At 49.9% G+C, this 20446-nt stretch overlaps 4 protein-coding genes across 5 annotated transcripts in view; 2 read left to right on the top strand and 2 right to left on the bottom strand.

The window, feature by feature from the left end:
* The window catches only part of LOC128421704 (zinc finger protein 271-like), a 279246-nt gene that overhangs the window by 27286 nt on the left and 231514 nt on the right, over nt 1–20446 (bottom strand). The window lies entirely within an intron of this gene.
* LOC128421711 (zinc finger protein 883-like) overlaps nt 1–20446 on the bottom strand; it is a 112686-nt gene that overhangs the window by 21898 nt on the left and 70342 nt on the right. The window lies entirely within an intron of this gene.
* The window catches only part of LOC128421769 (zinc finger protein 850-like), a 54278-nt gene continuing 41356 nt past the window's right edge, over nt 7525–20446 (top strand). The window contains exons 1-2 of the mRNA XM_053404953.1: nt 7525–7824; nt 9999–10095. The gene's annotated coding sequence lies outside the window, so the exon portion shown is untranslated. The remainder of the gene's footprint in view (nt 7825–9998; nt 10096–20446) is intronic.
* On the top strand, nt 12291–16645 carry LOC128421718 (zinc finger protein 883-like). Its single transcript, XM_053404853.1, has 2 exons — nt 12291–12454; nt 13348–16645. The coding sequence occupies exon 2, from the start codon at nt 13529–13531 to the stop codon at nt 15188–15190; it is 1662 nt and encodes a 553-aa protein (XP_053260828.1). The 5' UTR covers nt 12291–12454; nt 13348–13528; the 3' UTR covers nt 15191–16645.

The raw sequence follows: 20446 nt of genomic DNA, 5'->3' as shown, positions 1-20446 counted from the left end.
AGAAACAGTGGGGTCACTCAGAGGAGAAGATGGTGAAATGCAAACAGGGGACACAGAAAGGGCTGAACTCCTCAATGCCTTCTTTGCCTCAGTCTTCTCCGATAAAGAAAACAATGCCCGACCTGAAGAATTTGGAGCAAATGATTCAGCAGAGGAAACACAGCCCAGAATAACTAAGGAGATAGTACAAGAATACTTGGCTAGTCTAGATGTATTCAAGTCTCCAGGGCCAGATGAACTGCATCCAAGAGTATTAAAAGAACTGGCAGATGTGATTTCAGAACCACTGGCAGTCATCTTTGAGAATTCCTGGAGAACAGGCGAAGTCCCGACAGACTGGAGGAGGGCAAATGTTGTCCCTATTTTCAAAAAGGGGAAAAGAGAGGACCCAAATAATTACCGCCCAGTCAGTCTGACATCAATACCAGGGAAGATTCTGGAGCAAATCATTAAGCAAACAGTCTGTGAGCACCTAGAAAGGAATGCTGTGATCACCAATAGTCAGCATGGATTTCTGAAAAATAAGTCATGTCAGACTAACCTGATCTCATTTTTTGACAGAATTGCAAGCCTGGTAGATGAAGGGAACACAGTGGATGTAGCCTACCTTGATTTCAGCAAGGCATTTGACAAGGTGCCCCATGATATTCTTATAAAGAAGCTGGTAAAATGCGGTCTTGACTATGCTACCATTTAGTGGATTTGTAACTGGCTGACTGACCGAACCCAAAGGGTGCTCATCAATGGTTCCTCTTCATCCTGGAGAAGAGTGACTAGTGGGGTGCCACAGGGTTCTGTCTTGGGCCCGGTCTTATTCAACATCTTTATCAACGACTTGGATGATGGACTCAAGGGCATCCTGATCAAATTTGCAGATGACACCAAACTGGGAGGGGTGGCTAACACCCCAGAGGACAGGATCACACTTCAAAACGACCTTGACAGATTAGAGAACTGGGCCAAAAAAAACAAGATGAATTTTAACAGGGAGAAATGTAAAGTATTGCACTTGGGCAAAAAAAATGAGAGGCACAAATACAAGATGGGTGACACCTGGCTTGAGAGCACTACATGTGAAAAGGATCTAGGAGTCTTGGTTGACCACAAACTTGACATGAGCCAACAGTGTGACGCGGCAGCTAAAAAACCCAATGCAATTCTGGGCTGCATCAATAGGAGTATAGCATCTAGATCAAGGGAAGTAATAGTGCCACTGTATTCTGCTCTGGTCAGACCTCACCTGGAGTACTGTGTCCAGTTCTGGGCACCACAGTTCAAGAAGGACACTGACAAACTGGAACGTGTCCAGAGGAGGGCAACCAAAATGGTCAAAGCCTGGAAACGATGCCTTATGAGGAACGGCTAAGGGAGCTGGGCATGTTTAGCCTGGAGAAGAGGAGGTTAAGGGGTGATATGATAGCCATGTTCAAATATATAAAAGGATGTCACATAGAGGAGGGAGAAAGGTTGTTTTCTGCTGCTCCAGAGAAGCGGACACGGAGCAATGGATCCAAACTGCAGGAAAGAAGATTCCACCTTAACATTAGGAAGAACTTCCTGACAGTAAGAGCTGTTCGACAGTGGAATTTGCTGCCAAGGAGTGTGGTGGAGTCTCCTTCTTTGGAGGTCTTTAAGCAGAGGCTTGACAACCATATGTCAGGAGTGCTCTGATGGTGTTTCCTGCTTGGCAGGGGGTTGGACTCGATGGCCCTTGTGGTCTCTTCCAACTCTATGATTCTATGATTCTAAATCCCTGAAATATACTCAGAGTCGCAAAGTGATTTCATGCTCTTTATTCAGCTCATAGTGGTGAGGAGGAATGAATGAATGTCCCCTCAAAGTATCTGCTTTATATACATTATTTACACAATGGGCTGCACATGATTGGCTAATTCCGGAATTCTACTGTAAGCCAATCAGCTTGTGGATTCACTTCAATCTGGAGCATGATTGGGTGGTTCCTTCCAACCAATCATACTGCTGCATTGTTCTAGGACCAATCAGACTGCTGCATTCTGAATCCTATTGTTCTAGGACTAATCAGACTGCTGCCTTTTGGATCCTATTGTTCTAGGACCAATCAGACTGCTGCAGTTTGGAGCCTATTCAACTCAGTACATAACACCCCTCCCCTCTAAGTTCCCGTCCTGCCCGGGAGGTCGCATTCATAGTCCTCGAGGTACGCTGGCGGCCTACGTGTGCGTTGCGGCCTGGGGTGTTCCCTGGTCCGGGGTTCAGGTTCTGGCTCGTGTTCCAAGGATGCTGGCTGTGATGGGGCTGTCTGGTCTGGCGCAACCGGCTCGCTCAGTCGTGGTTCTGGTTCCGGTGTCCTTTCGGCCTCGCAGGTCCTCTCTGTATTTACTGATTCTGCCTCTCCTGCTGGCCCCTCGTGCTCTATGGGCCTCACTGCCCCTCTGTTCCCTTGGGACTCCTCTGACCTTTCCTCCTCCTGGTTTTCTCCCGGGAATCGTCGCCGTATCTGGTCGCAGTGGCGGCGCCAGCATTGCCCCCCATCTGTTAGCACCTCGTACGACACGGGGCCAGTGACCCTGGTGACTGTGGCGGGTACCCATGCTGGGCCTGCCCCAAAATTCTTTGCGTACACTGGGTCCTGGGCCTCGAAGGTCCGGGGGTTCCTGCCTTCCCCCACCACTACCTCATCCTGAGCTCTATCGGGGTGAAGGCGGTCCAATCTGATTGCAAGGCGCCGACCCATTAGTAGTTCAGCGGGGCTCCGGCCAGTTGTTGAGCTGGGGGTGCTGTGCTGTGCTAGAAGGAATGTGGCAAGGCGGTACTCCCAATCCCCTTGCGTCATGCGGCGAAGGGTGTCCTTGGTGGTCCGCACCATGCGTTCTGCTTGGCCATTGGTGGCAGGATGGAATGGCGCCGAACAGATGTGGCGGATGGCGTTTTGCGCTGTGAAGGTTTGGAATTCTCCTGACGTAAATGCAGTCCCGTTGTCTGAGACGAGAGTGTCAGGGAGCCCGTGGGTTGCAAACAGCCTGCGTAGTACCCGGATGGCTGCGGACGTAGAAGTGGACGGTACCAGTGCGACTTCCAGCCATTTGGTGTAGGAGTCCACCACTATGAAGAATGTTTTTCCCTGAAAGGGGCCAGCGAAGTCCACATGCAGGCGTGACCATGGTGCTCGGGCGGACTCCCAGGACTGGACTGGGGCCCTTGGGGGATCTGGGCGGGATTCTTGGCAGGCCTGGCAGTGTTTGACCCAGGCCTCTATCTCTCCGTCGATCCCCGGCCACCACACATAACTCCTGGCAAGGGCCTTCATTCTTACTACCCCTGGGTGTGTCTCGTGTAGGGCTGTGAGGACCCTTTTGCGGAGGGGCTGGGGAACAACGACCCTGCTTCCCCATAACAGGCACCCCTTGTGGGCCGACAGTTCATGTTTGCGGGTTGTGTAGCTGGCGAATTCTGGCCCGGGGCTGCTGCTGGGCCATCCCCTCCACACCCAGTCCAGGACCCGGGAGATGACCCTATCTTTCTTGGAATGGTGTGCAACTTCTTGTGCCTGAATGGGGCGGTCGGGAAGCAGCTCCAGGCTCATAACCTCTTGTGCAGGTGCTGGGTCGGGGCCTGTTTCCGGTAGTGGTAGCCTGCTGAGGGCATCCGCATGGCCCATCGCCTTCCCCGGACGGTGAATCAGTGCATACTGGTAGCTGGCAAGGAAAATTGACCACCTGAGGACGCGAGGAGACAGCACTTGGGGGGTCTGCTTTTCAGGGGCAAATAAGCCAAGCAACGGCTTGTGGTCAGTCACCACGGTGAAGGGCCGCCCGTACAAGAAATCATGGAATTTTTTTACTCCCTTCACGATTGCCAGACCCTCCTTGTCGATTTGCGAGTAGTTCCGCTCGGTTGCGTTGAGTGTCTGGGAAAAGTATGCCACCGGTACCTCTCTTCCATCCGGGAGTTGGTGTCCCAGGACAGCGCCAATTCCATAGGGCGAGGCATCGCATGCTAGCACCACCGGCAGCCTCTCGTCGAAGTGTGCCAAGACCGAGTTTGAGACAAGCAAGTCCTTGACTGCCTGGAATGCGGCCTCCTGGCGCTGGCCCCACACCCAAGGGGCCCGCTTGTCCAGGAGTCTGTGTAGGGGCTCTGCTACCGCCGCCTTGTGGGGAAGGAAGGAATGGTAAAAGTTCAATAGTCCCAAGAAGGCCTGAAGTTCAGTCTTGTTCTTGGGCGCTGGGGCATCACAAATGGCCCGTACCTTGTCCCCAGTCGGGTGGACCCCTTCTGCGTCCACCATAAATCCCAGAAAGTCCACCTGAGGCACTCCTAGTAGACATTTTTCCCGCTTCACCTTGAGACCCGCCGTCTGGAAACGGTGCAGAACGGTGCGGAGGCGGTCCTCAAACTCCTCTGGTGTGGGCCCGGCAATCAACACATCATCGAAGAAGGGGGTGACGCCAGGAATCCCTTTAAGTAGAGAGTCCATTAGATTCTGGAATATGCCTGGTGCCACGCTGACACCGAATTGCAGCCGCTTTACCCTGAATGCTCCTCTGTGCGTCACAATCGTCTGTGCCTCTGCTGTGGCCTCATCTACTGGCAGCTGTTGATATGCTTGGGCCAAGTCCAGCTTGCCAAAAATTTTCGACCCAGCCAGGGTGGCAAGAACATGGCTGACCACTGGCACTGGGTATGCATGGGCCGTGAGGGCCTTGTTTATGGTACATTTGTAGTCTGCGCAGATGCGGACTGAACCATTAGGCTTGACGGGCGTGACGATTGGGGTTTCCCAGGGGGCATTAGGCACCGGCTCCAGCACTCCTTGCTCCACGAGCCGGTCCAATTCCTCGTCTATACGGGGTTTCAGGGCGAACGGGACCCGGCGGGCCTTGAGCCTGACCGGTCGTACTGCGGGGTCAAGCTGTAGAGCAATGGGGGGGCCCGTATACTGTCCCAATTTCCCATCGAAAACCCCCGGAAATTCCTTGCATATGGCGTCCACGTCCACTTGTAAGCTAGTGTGGTTCACCCCGGTGACGGCTAGCCCCAGTGGTCCAAACCATGCCAATCCCAGTAAGCTAATGTAGGGGCCCTTGACCACAAGCAAGTCCAGTTGCCGCGTCCGCCCTCGGTATTGCACCCTGAAGGTCCCCACCCCCATTGTGGGGACCTTACGTTTTTGGAAGTCCCGGAGGGTGAATGGGGCCGGCCTGAGTTTGGGACCCCCAGTAGGACACAGTTTCCTTAAGGTCCTTGCCGAGATTATGGATAGAGTTGAACCCGTGTCAAGCTCCATGCGGCATGGGGCCCCCTCTATCTGTACGTCAACATAAATTTTCTCTACGTTGGGGTGGGGCAACTGGTATACCTGGAAGTCCGTGAGCTCTGTCGAGTTGCCTTGGTGCGTTGGGCCCCGGGACCTGGGGCTCTTGGATTGGTCATCTGATGCCTGGCGTCGGGTGGGCCGAGCCCGACACACCCGGGCGATGTGTCCCAATTTTCTGCACTGCCTGCACTCTGCGTTGCGGAAACGGCAGGTCCTCCTCTCGTGACTTTCTCCACAGCTTGCGCAGCTCCCTCCTTCTCGTCGAGGCAGCTGTGGTATGTGGGCTGCTTGAGTGCGCTGCTGTACTCGGTGCACCTCCTCCCTGTCGGATCCTGAGTCGTCGGTGAGGTCTTCGTGGTGGACCCTCGGTTGGGACAGCTGGCTCGGCCGTGCCTCTTGCGTCGACCTCTCGGCAGCTTCCGTTGCCAGGGCCTCCTCCAGAGCGACCTGGAACGTTAGGTCCTTCTTAGCGTAGAGGCGTTGTTGCAGCTTCTCATCCTTCAGGCCACCGACGAGGCGGTCACGAAGCATGTTCTCCAGCTCTGAGAAGTTGCAGAACCGGGCGGCTTGGCGGAGAGAGGTCACAAACCCAGTTATGGTTTCCCCAGGGGCTTGCCGCTTTGCGTAGAAGGCATTTCGACGAGCCACCACTGAGGGCTGTGGCGAAAAGTGCCCCTTCAGCTGTTCCATTATTGTTTTGTATGGAACAGTAGCGACGTCTTCCGGCGCAAGGAGGGCCCGGGCGATTTCAAACGTCTCCTCTCCGCAGACGCTGAAGAATATCGCCCTCTTCTTGGCGTCTTCTTCGTCGGTGACCCCTTTGGCTTCTAGGAGGAAGGTGAAACGGGAGGCGTACGCTTCCCAGTCTCCCGATGCTGGGTTGAACGGCGAGAAGCTGTTGTCGGTTGCCATTCTGAGTTCCTTGTGTCCCGGAGCTGAAGCCTGGATACACGGTGCGAGGCAGCGGTGCGGCAGGTGGCGGTGCTGCGGTGCTGTGTGTGGCAGTCAGCTCAGCGGGATCCCACCTTCGTCGCCAGTGAAATATACTCAGAGTCGCAAAGTGATTTCATGCTCTTTATTCAGCTCATAGTGGTGAGGAGGAATGAATGAATGTCCCCTCAAAGTATCTGCTTTATATACATTATTTACACAATGGGCTGCACATGATTGGCTAATTCCGGAATTCTACTGTAAGCCAATCAGCTTGTGGATTCACTTCAATCTGGAGCATGATTGGGTGGTTCCTTCCAACCAATCATACTGCTGCATTGTTCTAGGACCAATCAGACTGCTGCATTCTGAATCCTATTGTTCTAGGACTAATCAGACTGCTGCCTTTTGGATCCTATTGTTCTAGGACCAATCAGACTGCTGCAGTTTGGAGCCTATTCAACTCAGTACATAACAATCCCTTTGAACCGTGTAGGGGTTACTCCTAAGTAAGTATGCATCAGGCAGAGTGGTGCTTCCAAAAGCAGCGAGTTTGCACATCTCATGGGATTTAATGTCTTGCCATTATAAATGCACGGGGATAAGTGCATTTATAGAGACACATTTCCACAAAACACTCAAACTCCAGCATGTAGCCGCAGGTGATACAATAGGAGCCTTTCTGCAAATGGCTTTTGCAACTCAACTCACTGGGTGGTAAATTTGCCTCTTTGCAATGTAGCCCCGTTTCCTCAATGAATCCACCCATTTCTTGATGAAATGTAACTTCTGCCAGGAAAACCTGAGCTGAAATAGTAAGGAGAGCAAAACAGCAGCCCTGTCTGACCCCCGTCAGCCTCCAGACTCCCCCAGTCACGCGGCAGGAGATTCTTCCTGAGCCCCCCCCCCTCCGTGAGATGGGTATGACATCATGGATGATCCAGTGATGATCCATATGACCCATTGATGATCCACATGATCCAAGCAGACTGGGCCAAAGAGCAGGTCTCTAGGCCTGAATGAAACGGGTCTGCGATGATGGATTCTGGAGTCAAGAAATCCGCCCTTTCCAGTGATCTCTCAGGCTGGCCAGGAAAAGGCAGGGAGCAGGAATCGCCAGGCATCCCGGTTGACAGACAGACTTGTCATGTTGCCAAAACATGGAGTCTGAGCTGATTTCCATGCAGAACTCATTTTGTGACTTCGCTGTTGGATTGTCGGGATCAGTCCCTCCCCCCTCTCCTGATCCCAGAAGGAAGACGGGGGGGGGATTTCTACTCCTCCCCCCCCGCTCAAAACCTTCCCTCCCCTCCCGGCACATCCTTCTCTCATCCCGCCCACACAATCCCAAATCACACCTCCAATACATTGCTCCTCCTCCTCCTCCTCCAATCCGGTTTCTGCTCCAGAAAGGTGGGGCGGGGGCCCCCCTCCCAACCTTTCTGCTTCTCCCGGAAGTGGAGCTTCGACTCCGGATTGCTGCTCTGCCCCGTAGCTCGGGGGGGGGCGCTTTCGGAAAGGGGAGGGAGGAGGCAGGGGACCGCCCCCCCCCGTGGATGTTGCAGGAAAGGAGAATCGGGAGCGAGGAGAAAGAGGTAAAGGGGTCGCGGGGGGGGGGAGGAGAGGGAGGGGGTAAGGACCCAGAGACCCCCTCCAGATCCCCCAAGCGCCTTCCGTGGGGCCTGGATCCTGGCACGCGTGCTGCGAAGGGGGCTTTCCTCGCAGGGCGGACCCCTCACCCGTCTCCCCTGGCTCTGCGCGGAGAAAAGCGGCCCATGAAAGGGTTAAGGGGCGCGAGAGACGCCTGGATAGAGACCCCCCTGTCCCTCCCTTGCTCCTGTCGGGGGCCCTGTGGATGGAGAGATGGGGCGCGCAGGGCGAGGGTGTTGCAGGAGACCCCCGCCAGCTCCCCAAAGCGCCTTCCGTGGGCCCCGTCGGCAGGGCCTGGATCCCTGCACGCGTGCTGCGAAGGGAGCTTTTCTCGGCCCCTTAGGCGCCTTGACAGGGGCGGGCATGGTCCCATGAGGACCCCGTCGCCCCGTGTCCCCCGCGCAGGCATCCCCGGAGCGCTGGGGGCTCCGCGCAGAGAGAGGTGGGCCACGAAACGGTTAACGGGCACGAGGGATAGAGACCCCCCTGTCCCTCCCCTGCTTCTCTTGGGGGGGGCGCCTCCGGCTGGAGAGATGGGGGCGCAGGACGTCGGGTGAGCGGCGCCAAGGTAGCCTCTGGATGCAGGGGAGACTCAGGAGAGAGGGAGGGGGTCGAGGAAATTGGGGGGGGGAGAGGAGCATCCCTGGGGCAGGGAAGGGCAGCATTGGCGGCGGCGGGGGGGGGGAGATATCGCGTCTCCATTGTGGCAGCTGCGGGGGATCTCTGGTGGAACAGCCTTGGCCTCTCTCTCCTGCCCAGTAATCGACCCCTCCTTCAAGGCAACCAGAGAGGGATCCCTGGAAAGTGGGGGGTCCAGTCCCCCACCCCTTCCTTCCTGCAATCTCCATCCTCTTCCCACCCCATAAGCCCCTTCCCTGTCCAGACACAGCCATTCTGCCCAGTCCAACCACTGGTCCCCTGGAGAGGAGAGGAAATCCCGAGAAGAAGAGATGTCAGTATTTGTAAAAAGAAAAGAAAAGGTTCTGGCCTCCCTTTGCCGCCTCAGCCTGGTCCTTGGGCCCTTGTCGGCATAAAAGAGTCCACGAGAAGAGCATCCTTGCAGAGTACTTTCTGCTTTTACAGTGATACCTCGGGTTACATACGCTTCAGCTTACAGACTCCACTAACCCAGAAATAGTACCTCAGGTTAAGAACTTTGCTTCAGGATGAAAACAGAAATCGTGCTCTGGCGGCGCGGCGGCAGCGGGAGGCCTCATTAGCTAAAGTGGTGCTTCAGGTTAAGAACAGTTTCAGGTTACGAATGGAACTCCGGAACGAATTAAGTACTTAACCCGAGGTACCACTGTATTCTAAAAAGTCTTTCTGCAAAAGCGACTGACCAACTGTACACACATCAACACTACCAGCTTTCACCAACCAACCAACCCAACACCAAACTAACATTTCTCACTCTATATATACAACCCGCAGCTTTTTAAGCATTAAAGAAACAGCGGCCAATTTTTAGCCGTGACAAGAGAGGAGGGGAGAGGCCTTCTCAGAAACGGCTCTTGGTTTCCGCAATCCCACCCAGGAAGCAGCCAGAAACCTTTTCCTCTCAATCAGGCTTCCATCTTTATTGTCTTTTCCACTGAGGGTGAGGATAATGTACACCTGTCATCAGAAACAGGGGTGCAGAGTCCATGGAATGGCTCTCAGGATTGATACAGAAGTTGCACCTCAAAAGCATTTCTCTTCCCCCTATTCTTTGTAGGCAATGCCAGAGGGACTGACAAGCTGAGATACAACCCATCAGCATCCAGTGACAGCGATTGCATGAATCTTTTGTCACGTGACAAAGACACATGAGAGCAGAAGCAGCAAAGCAGGCTGGGAAGTGCAGGGACAGCACAGTCATTTGGACCTACTAAATTTATTCAGCCCTAACTGCTAACTGTTGAGTCATTCTGACATGTGACGTAGTAGCCAGTTGCACTTTGTGCTCTCTGTAAGATTTCAGCAAGAGACTGTCTGTCTCAGCCGTGAGCAGAGTCTGTATGCAATCTCAGTCAAACTGTTTGGAACCATGTTGTTTATGAAGAAGTTTATTTTAATTCAGTAAAGCTTTTATTCTTTAAAACTCTGCATTATTAATTTACGCTGCGTGTCATCTTCCCAGTCAAAGGACCCATTTTCATGATAGACAGTGCCTGGGGCTGGAGGCTCTACACATAGGGTGTGCCTGTGGAGGCCAAAGACTGCCAGTATTAGCACAGGTGAGGTGTGTGACCTCCCCAAATTTACAGACTGGATGTGAATGAGATTTCCTGGGTGGGATTATAGTTTACGGCAACCCTGTGATTTTCCCCACCCATAACATTTTGTGAGCTGATATAGCAGTACGAATTCCAAAATAACTTTTAAAAACTCCACAAGATCATCATCATCACATTTATACCCCCAGGCCTTAGTTTGCCTCCCCAGGATCTAGAGAAAACACCAGCTTTGAATCATACAGAGTAAAACTACCAGAACCTTCTTGAACAAATAGGTTAGGAATTATCGCTATACATTACATCTGTTCTTTTCTATGCCTGAAAAATGCAACCATGACACAGTGGGAATGTTCAGGGATGCAGGAGAGGATATATTGTTTGATTATATCCTTTCCAACTTGTGTTAACAAGTTGTACAATTTAGCAGAGTAACATTCCCCTTTTTAAACTTACAGCGGATGCATTTGCTCAGGCTCGCTAAAGCCTCTAAAATAAGTTTCCTTGGTAATTTCCCCTTTAGTCCCTCATAAAAAGATAGACACGACACAGTCTTCTATAAAAGTATAAAAAGAGTTTACTCACACATTCTGTTCACAAATGGATCCCAGAAGGCGGTGACCCCCAGGCTGCACACCTGGTCCTTCAGGGGCACAGTTACCCCATCAGGAATGCCCCCCCTCCCCCAGGGACAGTATTTCTGTCTTGTCAGGATTCAGCCTCAATGTGTTGGCCGCCATCCATCCTCCAACCACCTACAGACAGCCACACATGGCATTCACCATCTTCACTAGTTCCAATTTAAAAGAGTAGAAGAGCTGGGCATCATCCACATACTGGTGAACACCCAACCCAAAACCCCTGATGGTCTCTCCCAGTGGCTTCATATAGATATTAAAAAGCATGGGGGAGAGGACAGAGCCCTGAGGCTCCCCATAAGTGAGCACCCAGGGGTCAGAACACTCATCCCCCAACACCACTTTCTGGACATGGCCCAGGAGGAAGGAGGGGAACCACTGCACAGCTGTGCCCCCAGCTCCCCTAGAGGGTCCAGAAGGATACAATGGTCAAAGGTCTTCAAAGCCGCTGAGAGATCCAGCAGAACCAGGAAACAGCTTTCCCCTCAGACTCTAGCCCATCAGAGATCATCAAGCAGCACAACCAGGACAGTTTCTGTTGCATGATGAGGCCTGAATCCCAACTGGAAGGATCATGGTGGCAGAAGCTTTCCTGGTCCTGCAGCCCACAAAAGCCTCAGCCACAATACATTTATAAGCTTTCAAGTGGCCACATGATACATGGTGGTCTTTTCTTCAAAAAACAAATATTTTGAATACTTTTACAGTGCCGTATGATGTAAATATGGGATCCGGGTGGCGCTGTGGGTTAAACCACAGAGCCTAGGACCTGCCAATCAGAAGGTCGGCGGTTCGAATCCCCATGATGCGGTGAGCTCCCATTGCTCGGTCCCTGCTCCTGCCAACCTAGCAGTTCGAAAGCACGTCAAAGTGCAGGTAGATAAATAGGTACCACTCCGGCGGGAAGGTAAAAGGCGTTTCCATGTGCTGCTCTGGTTCGCCAGAAGCGGCTCAGTCATGCTGGCCACGTGACCCAGAAGCTGTATGCCGCTGGCTCCCTCGGCCAATAAAGCGAGATGAGCTCCGCAACCCCAGAGTTGGCCACGACTGGACCTAATAGTCAGTGGTCTCTTTACCTTTACCTTTATGATGTAAATTTTGTTTCTGTTTCCCTTGTTCCACATCGGAGAGACTTTGATACACAGCTCTGAGCCCATTTCCCCACTTGAAACTGCTGTGTTTGTAGCACTGCAAGCCTGGGCAGTGTGCTTGCGGGTCCTGGGCTGCCTAGCCAACAAGACCCCCTTCTCAGCCCGGCTGATATGGTCCCAAGGAAAGCAGAGCAGTATGTTTGGCCCCAGCTTGGCTGCAGGAGTTGAATGAAGAAGGTGTGCAGGACACCATCCAACCATCTTAGAGACTCCACTCTGGATTTGTGTGAGTTTCCCTCCATAGCCTTTTCTTCTCCTGAACATAACTCACGAGACATTGAAGGTTTAGGACCAGAGTTTTCCTTCTCGATGGGCTTCCTTCCCCGGTTGACGATCTCATCTGCCCTTCACTTTCCTCTGCAGGATGTGCAGAATCCGCCTTCTAGACTGTGGGATTCACTGTTCTTCTCATCCTCTCCATCCACCAGGGCTTGACTTCAGGTGCAGCAGAATTCCCCAGCCCCCCAAGGATTTGAGACCCATCAGCTATCCTCACCTGGTTCTGCCAGCCGGTTGAAGCCATTCCTGGGATTGTGGCCCCTGATTCATCCTGACAGCTTCTGGAAGGCACAGGTGAGAGCTGAGTGCAGGGTGGGGACCACCAAAGGTACTACCGCTCCCATGACACCTCATTACATCATATAATAGCTATATTTGAGACAGAACCGGAATAAATTCATGTCTCTAGAAATAACATAACTTCAGGCCATCAATAATTCAACACTACATATTCAAGGTTGAAGTTTTCACTAGTACAGTTATCCATTTGCCTTTAATATGCAGCTTTTTCAGTGTCACTTTAGGATGGGCTCGAGATCAGGCAGCACATCATTATTATAAGGAACAGTGGGGGTCTAGGATTCCGATGTGCCAGCTGCTTTTCTTCTGCTTCTCCTGCTCTCTCCATGCAATGTGAGGCATGTAGATGGAGGTCCATCTCCAAGAACAGGAGCTTCCCTGAGCACCCATTCAGCTGACCCCAAGCACCAAGCCTTGTCACTAGTTCTCTGACTGACCCAGACCACAGTCCCTGGAGAAGATGTAGACCTGGGTCTCCCAAAATGGTCCACTTGGACCTCTTGAGGCCTTTGGGACTGTGAAGGTGACTCATGAAGATCTAGAGGTGGATGCAGGATTATGATGCAGAGGATGGGGAATGTCCAAAGGAACGATGAACCAGAGAAAGAGAGGGTCTGTTCACAGACAGAGAGCAGCTGCCTTTCCTGTGAGGAAACAATTGATTTGAAAAGGCTGTATTCCAAGATCATGCTGTTTTAACAATGATTGAGGATTATGAAAGGTGGTGATGCATTACTATCATTTGATGACATTGCTTTTTCATTTCCAAAAAATTGGGAACATGGGTAGGACATGGGAGAATGTAGGAGATGTAGAAATAAGAGAAGGGGCTAATGGCGCTTGATGTGTTCTCTTTCCCTTTGTTCTCTTTCTTGTAACCCAAACAGGATTTCCTTTCCTCCCACTCTGAAGAAGGTGATGGAGAAGACATTCAGAATTCCAAGGAATGGGGCACCTTTCGTTTCATGAGGAATAGAAATTAAAATGTGGGATATGTGGGATATGCTTCATTGAATGAGGACACATAGCTCACATCAATGACTCCGAGAGGAGAAACCATTTAAAGGTATGGAGTGTGGGAAAAGTTTCACTGATAGTGGAAAACTTAGAACACATCAGCGGATTTACATGGACAAGAAAGGATTACAATGCGTGGAGTGTGGAAAGAGCTTCAGTCACAGTGGAGACCTTAGAAAACATCAACGGATTCACACAGGGGAGAAACCATATAAATGTATAGAGTGCGGAAAGAGCTTCAGTCACAGTGGATCCCTTAGAGAACATCAACGGATTCACACAGGGGAGAAACCATTTCAATGTATGGAGTGTGGAAAAAGCTTCTGTCGGAGTGGACAGTTACGTTCACATCTACGGATTCACACGGGTGAAAAACCTTTTAAATGCATGGAGTGTGGGAAGAGCTTCAGTCGGAATGGAGAACTTAAATTACACCAGCGAAATCACACTGGTGAAAAACCATATAAATGTATGGAGTGTGGAAGGAGCTTCATTCAGAGTGGACACCGCAATATACATCAACGGAGTCACACAGGGGAGAAACCATATAAATGTATAGAGTGCGGAAAGAGCTGTAGTAATAGTGGAGACCTTAGAAAACATCAACGGATTCACACAGGGGAGAAACCATTTCAATGTATAGAGTGCGGAAAGAGCTTCAGTCACAGTGGAGACCTTAGAAAACATCAACGGATTCACACAGGGGAGAAACCATATAAATGTATGGAGTGTGGAAAAAGCTTCTGTCGGAGTGGACACTTAAGTTCACATCAACAGACTCACACGGGTGAAAAACCATATAAATGTATGGAGTGTGGAAAGAGCTTCAGTCGGAGTGGACACCTCAATAAACATCACCAGACTCACACAGGGGAGAAACCATATAAATGTATGGAGTGCGGAAAGAGCTTCAGTCAGAGTGGACACCTCAATAAACATCAACGGACTCACACAGGGGAGAAACCATATAAATGCAGGGAGTGTGGAAAGAGCTTCAGTCAGAGTGATACACTTAGAAGACATCAACGGACTCACACAGGGGAGAAACCATTTAAATGTATGGAGTGTGGAAAGAGCTTCAGTCACATTGGAAACCGCAATATGCATCAATGGACTCACACAGGGGAAAAACCATTTAAATGCATTGAGTGCGGAAAGAGCTTCAGTCAAAATGGATACCTTAAAACACATCAACGGACTCACACAGGGGAGAAACCATATAAATGTATAGAATGTGGAAAGAGCTTCAGTTTCAATGCAAGCCTTAGAAGACATCAACAGACTCACACAGGCAGGGGGAAACCATATGAATGTATGGCATACGGGAAGAGCTTCAGTCAAAAAGGAAACCTTAAATTACACCAGCAGACTCACACAGGGGAGAATCCATTTAATGCATGGAATGTGGAAAGAGCTTCAGTTTCAATGCAAGCCTTAGAAGACATCAACTGGCTCACACAGGGGGAAAACCATTTAAATGCATTGAGTGCGGAAAGAGCTTCAGTCAGAATGGAGACCTTAAAACACATCAACGGATTTACACAGGGGAGAAACCATATAAATGTGTGGACTGTGGAAAGAGCTTCATTCAGATTGGAAACCTTAGAAAACATCAACGGACACACAGGGAAGAAACCATATAAATGTATGGAGTTTGGAAGGAGCTTCAGTCCGAGTGGAACCCTTGATTTACATCAACAAACTCCCACATGAGAGAAACCATATAAATGTCAAGTAGACAGAGGTTCAGTCCTTGTGGAAGTCCTACATCAACAGACTCATGGACAGGAAGAACTTTAACAGTTGACACCCTACAAACCCATCAACCCTCAAAGAGGAGAAGCTGTTTAAAGGGAAAGATTGCAGAAAGTGCTTTAGTTATAATGGAGTGTTTAAAGAACATCTAAGGACTCAGAGGGGAGAACCCATTGAGATGTATGGAGTGAGGAACGTGTTCCTTTCAGAGTCCACTCTTTTCTTCACAGCAATGAACTCAACTCAGCAGAAAATCCATTTTAAAAGCATGTCATGTATTTGAAGTTCTGGTGTTTATATGTAAAATTGTATAGTAATGAAATAATGAAGGTAACGTCTCACACTAGTGAGTATAATTTTAGATGTAAGGTACCTTTTGATAGTGAGGGGGAGTTGGTGAATCTGGATTTCTGGTGGTGAATGAGGATTAGGGCTGGGCATCTATTGATCTCATCCTATACCGGTTTCTAGACCACATTGTGATAACTTTTCAAAAACAATTGATATGGCAACACACCACAGATCACAGTGTGTGTTTCTGGGATGCCCATTTGCCTGGAAGCAGGCAGCAGAAAGCTTTGCTTTGTGAAGTCCCTGAATATGCTGAGTTGCTGACTAACCTCCCAGATGACAGGAAGCGTTAGACACACCTCCATTGCCCTGTCTCCTTCCAGCCTCTTTCCTCCCTTGCTACCTTCTGATGGTTTTTTAAAAAAATGATATTTATTGAAGTTTCAGAAACAAAAGATTACATAGATAAAAAGAAAGGAAACAAGAGAAAGAATAAAAAAGAGAAAAAATACAAAATACAAAATACAGAAAATAAAATAAAAAACACTTAAAAACAAATCAATCTTTCCGTACCTTACATTTCATTTCCTTGCTTCCCTGACCTCCTCTCACCTCCCTTTTTTGTATTCCAGTTCAATTGGTTAATTCAGCAATTCCTTTCCCTCTTTGTTTTTATCTTAATCCTTTAACTTAATATATTATAGCTTTGGATTCTCATCTATTAACAATCCATTTTTACATACACCTTTATAACATTGCTGCTAAAACCACTTAACTTCATTCTGACATCATTCTAACATTCATTAATTTTGCAGTATTTCTGTAAATAGTCTTTAAATTTCTTCCAATCTTCTTCCACCGACTCTTCTCCCTGGTCTCAGATTCTGCCGGTCATTTCCACCAATTCCATATAGTCCATCACCTTCATCTGCCATTCTTCCAAAGTGGGTAGTTCTTGTGTCTTCCCTTTCTGCCGGTGTGTGTGCCTGACTTAGATATCCTGTGTGCTCTATTTTTCTATTGCTGAAACTGGATTTGCTCTCAGGAGCTAAGTTTTGTGCCTCACTGGGGACCCAGTGAGAACTGTATGCTTTGAAAGCTCAGTAAACTATTACTGAAGAAGTCCTTCTGCCTCTGTGTGTGTTTTTGACCTCAGTGTGGGACTTGCTCTACACGTGGCCCCTACCCTGCTGCTACTTGGCTCATGCCCTGGACTTGCTCTACTCAAGCATGCAAGACGGTTTTTGCACCAAACTCTGTCATCCCCCCACCGCATGATCTCCAAGCACTGATTCTTCACCCAAACTTCACCCCTGCCTCCTAAGCATTCTGAAGAAAACTGATAATACTGTAAGTTAATGGGTGATTTCCCCCCAAGCCTAATTGCAAGAGGGGAGCGGAGGGACTGCAGGGACCAGGGAAGTCTCCTGATGGGCCCATCTTCACTCTTGAACCCCATGGGGCAACCCCAGAGCTCCTCCTTATTCTGGGGTTTGGGGAAGGTAGTATTTTTCATAGTCCCAGAAGTTTTTATTCAGTCATGCTGCTATGGAGTTTTCCTACCAGAGGCCCACAGTTCATATTGCTATCATACTGATTTTACTGTTGTTTCTGCTTTTGCTGTCATGGAACAGCTGGGTGCAGGGGGGGGGAGGCACCAGTTGGGGGACCTACAAGGGAAGAAGGCTTAGATCCTGGGGACTTGTGGTGAGATGGCAGTGAGCAGAAAGAGGGAGGAAAGGGAGCAGAATGGGAGGGGAGGTGTTGCAAGCTGAGGAGGAAACAGTGTTTGGTGAGCAGGAAGAGGCTGGGGCAGAGAGCTGTTCAGACTCAGAGGGAGGAGAAGGGGGGGCAGGAGACCATCAGAGGAGGCCATCAGCTGAAGCATCCAGGGAGACTCCCCCTCCTGCTGCGACCAGCTCCCCTCTCCCCTGGTCGTCTAGAGCACACAGAGAAATCCAATTCAGACCCATGAGCCTGTACATGATATTAATGGGCGTAGGGTTTTTTTGTCCCAACATGCATCACTTTAATCTCATTGACAATGAACTGTATTTTCTGCCCATTCACCCCATTTGGAGAGGTCCTTTTGGAGCTCCTTGCAATCTCTCTTTGTTTGAACAACCATGGACAATTTGCTGCCATCAGCAAACTTTGCCCCCTCCCTGCTCCCTCCGAAGTCTAGATCATTTATGAACAAGTTGAAAAGCCACAGGTCCCAATACTGATCTTGAGGGGACTCTGCTTTCTGCCCCTCTCCATTCAGAGTACTGTCCCTTTCTTAGTACGTGTTCCCCCCTCCCTCCTTCCTTCTGTGCAGCGAAGGGAACCCTGCAGAAAAGATCTGGGGTGAATTTTGCTTCCCCACACATCCAACACTGGTCAGCATTCAGGGAAATGGAAGAGGAAAGCTGGCCACAATCCAAGAGACTGAGGTCAGCAGAAAGCGAAGCAAAGCTTACTCAAAGGGAAACCTCTTCAGCTTCTAGCCTTTCTGCTCCCACAATGGCTGAAGAAGAATTGCCATTTGGGAACGGCGGAGCTGAATGGAAGTGGGCGAGGAAGCCCCACAATCGCTCCTGCTGGAGGAATAGGGGCATTGACCCCTATACTCAAAGGGGATGGCCAGTGATAAGGAAAATCCCGGGTTGAGAGGCTACTCAACAGCCCAGCTCTTTGGGTTGCAAGTCCCCCATGAGTCTATGAGGTCAGTGAAAGAAGGAAGTTCCAGCCAAGTACAGTGGTACCTCGAATTACAAACTGCTCATGTTACAAACGCTTCAGGTTACAAACTCTGCTAACCTTGAAGAGTTACAGACCTCCGGAACGAATTAAGTTTGTAACTAGATGTACCACTGTAATCTGGAGCAAACCGGCGATCAGTAGACCATGATCTTTATTGTTGCGCAACAGATTCCCACACAGAGCAAGAACCCTGAGCCTGGGGTGACATCAACCTTTTTAACTCCCCCCCCCTCACCCAGAATACATTTTGAGCAGCATCTTGACTAGTATGTCACAAGTGGGGAGGGGTATCAAAGGGTTACACAAGTTCAGCAGTTCGTCCTTCTATCAGGTACATCTCCGGACACCTCTCAAGTACCCACCACCCAGAGAACAATAAAACTATCCACATACATCCTTGCGCTCAGGGCTTCTCCTGAGATGGGCTTTCAGAAGACCTGGCTTGGTCAGCTGCCTCTGTGGAAGTCTTTTGTCGCCCCTTGGTCACTCCCTGGGTGGGGCGAAGTGTACGTTCTCTCACGCTCAGGGGATTATGGCAGGAGGCCCTGTTCTCGCTGCCTACGTGACTATCCGCTTCCAGGGTCATGGAGGAGGGTGAAGCCTAAATTCACCTTAAAATGGCGTTGGAATGGGAAGAATTGGTTAAAGAATGGATATTATGTGAATTTACAAAGTTAGGTATCTTTCCCTGAGCTGTCAAGCTGAAAGGATACATTCAGACACAATCTTTGTAACATTCTAGCAACTTTAGACAATCGAAACCAAAATGGATACATTTCATATACGTTGCCCATAGTCTGAGCAGCAGGAGGGCGCTGAGACAACCGTGCAAAGGCTGAGCTGAATGGCTGGTTTGCAGAGAGTTTCAGCCGTCTACGGATTCCCCCATTGGCTAGCTGTCAAAACATAGCACTCTTGATTGGTGAGCTTCAGTTATTCATAAATCCCATTCATAAAACACAGAGTCCATAAATTCCATTCATAAAATGCAGAGACCGTGTTTTCCTGTATTTATACGATGTGTGTGTTGTTCTTGTGCGACTGAGGGGAGAGGGGTTTTGGACCCAGGGGATAATGTCAGATGGTAAACACACACACCCTTGTATTTTCCATGTCACCAGGACGGAATTCCCCCACTCTTGTCACACGCAGCTGGGCTCACTTGCCAGAGCCACCTGGAGATCCTGATGGCAATAGCCATCATCCCTGACCACTGGTCTTGCTAGCTCAGGGTGATGGGAGCTGTAGTCCAAAAGCAGCTGGAGACCCAAGTTTGGGAAACCCTGTTCTCATAGAATCATAGAATCATAGAGTTGGAAGAGACCACAAGGGCCATCGAGTCCAACCCCCTGCCAAGCAGGAAACACCATCAGAGCACTCCTGACATATGGTTGTCAAGCCTCTGCTTAAAGACCTCCAAAGAAGGAGACTCCACCACACTCCTTGGCAGCAAATTCCACTGTCGAACAGCTCTTGCTGTCAGGAAGTTCTTCCTAATGTTTAGGTGGAATCTTCTTTCTTGTAGTTTGGATCCATTGCTCCGTGTCCGCTTCTCTGGAGCAGCAGAAAACAACCTTTCTCCCTCCTCTATGTGACATCCTTTTATATATTTGAACATGGCTATCATATCACCCCTTAACCTCCTCTTCTCCAGGCTAAACATGCCCAGCTCCCTTAGCCGTTCCTCATAAGGCATCGTTTCCAGGCCTTTGACCATTTTGGTTGCCCTCCTCTGGACACGTTCCAGTTTGTCAATGTCCTTCTTGAACTGTGGTGCCCAGAACTGGACACAGTACTCCAGGTGAGGTCTGACCAGAGCAGAATACAGTGGCACTATTACTTCCCTTGATCTAGATGCGATACTCCTATTGATGCAGCCCAGAATTGCATTGGCTTTTTTAGCTGCCGCGTCACACTGTTGGCTCATGTCAAGTTTGTGGTCAACCAAGACTCCTAGATCCTTTTCACATGTAGTGCTCTCAAGCCAGGTGTCACCCATCTTGTATTTGTGCCTCTCATTTTTTTTGCCCAAGTGCAATACTTTACATTTCTCCCTGTTAAAATTCATCTTGTTTGTTTTGGCCCAGTTCTCTAATCTGTCAAGGTCGTTTTGAAGTGTGTTCCTGTCCTCTGGGGTGTTAGCCACCCCTCCCAGTTTGGTGTCATCTGCAAATTTGA

The sequence above is a fragment of the Podarcis raffonei genome, chromosome 10 (assembly GCF_027172205.1).
Source record: "Podarcis raffonei isolate rPodRaf1 chromosome 10, rPodRaf1.pri, whole genome shotgun sequence".
NCBI classification, from domain to species: Eukaryota; Metazoa; Chordata; class Lepidosauria; order Squamata; family Lacertidae; genus Podarcis; species Podarcis raffonei.
This window is presented reverse-complemented; position numbering and strand designations above follow the sequence as displayed.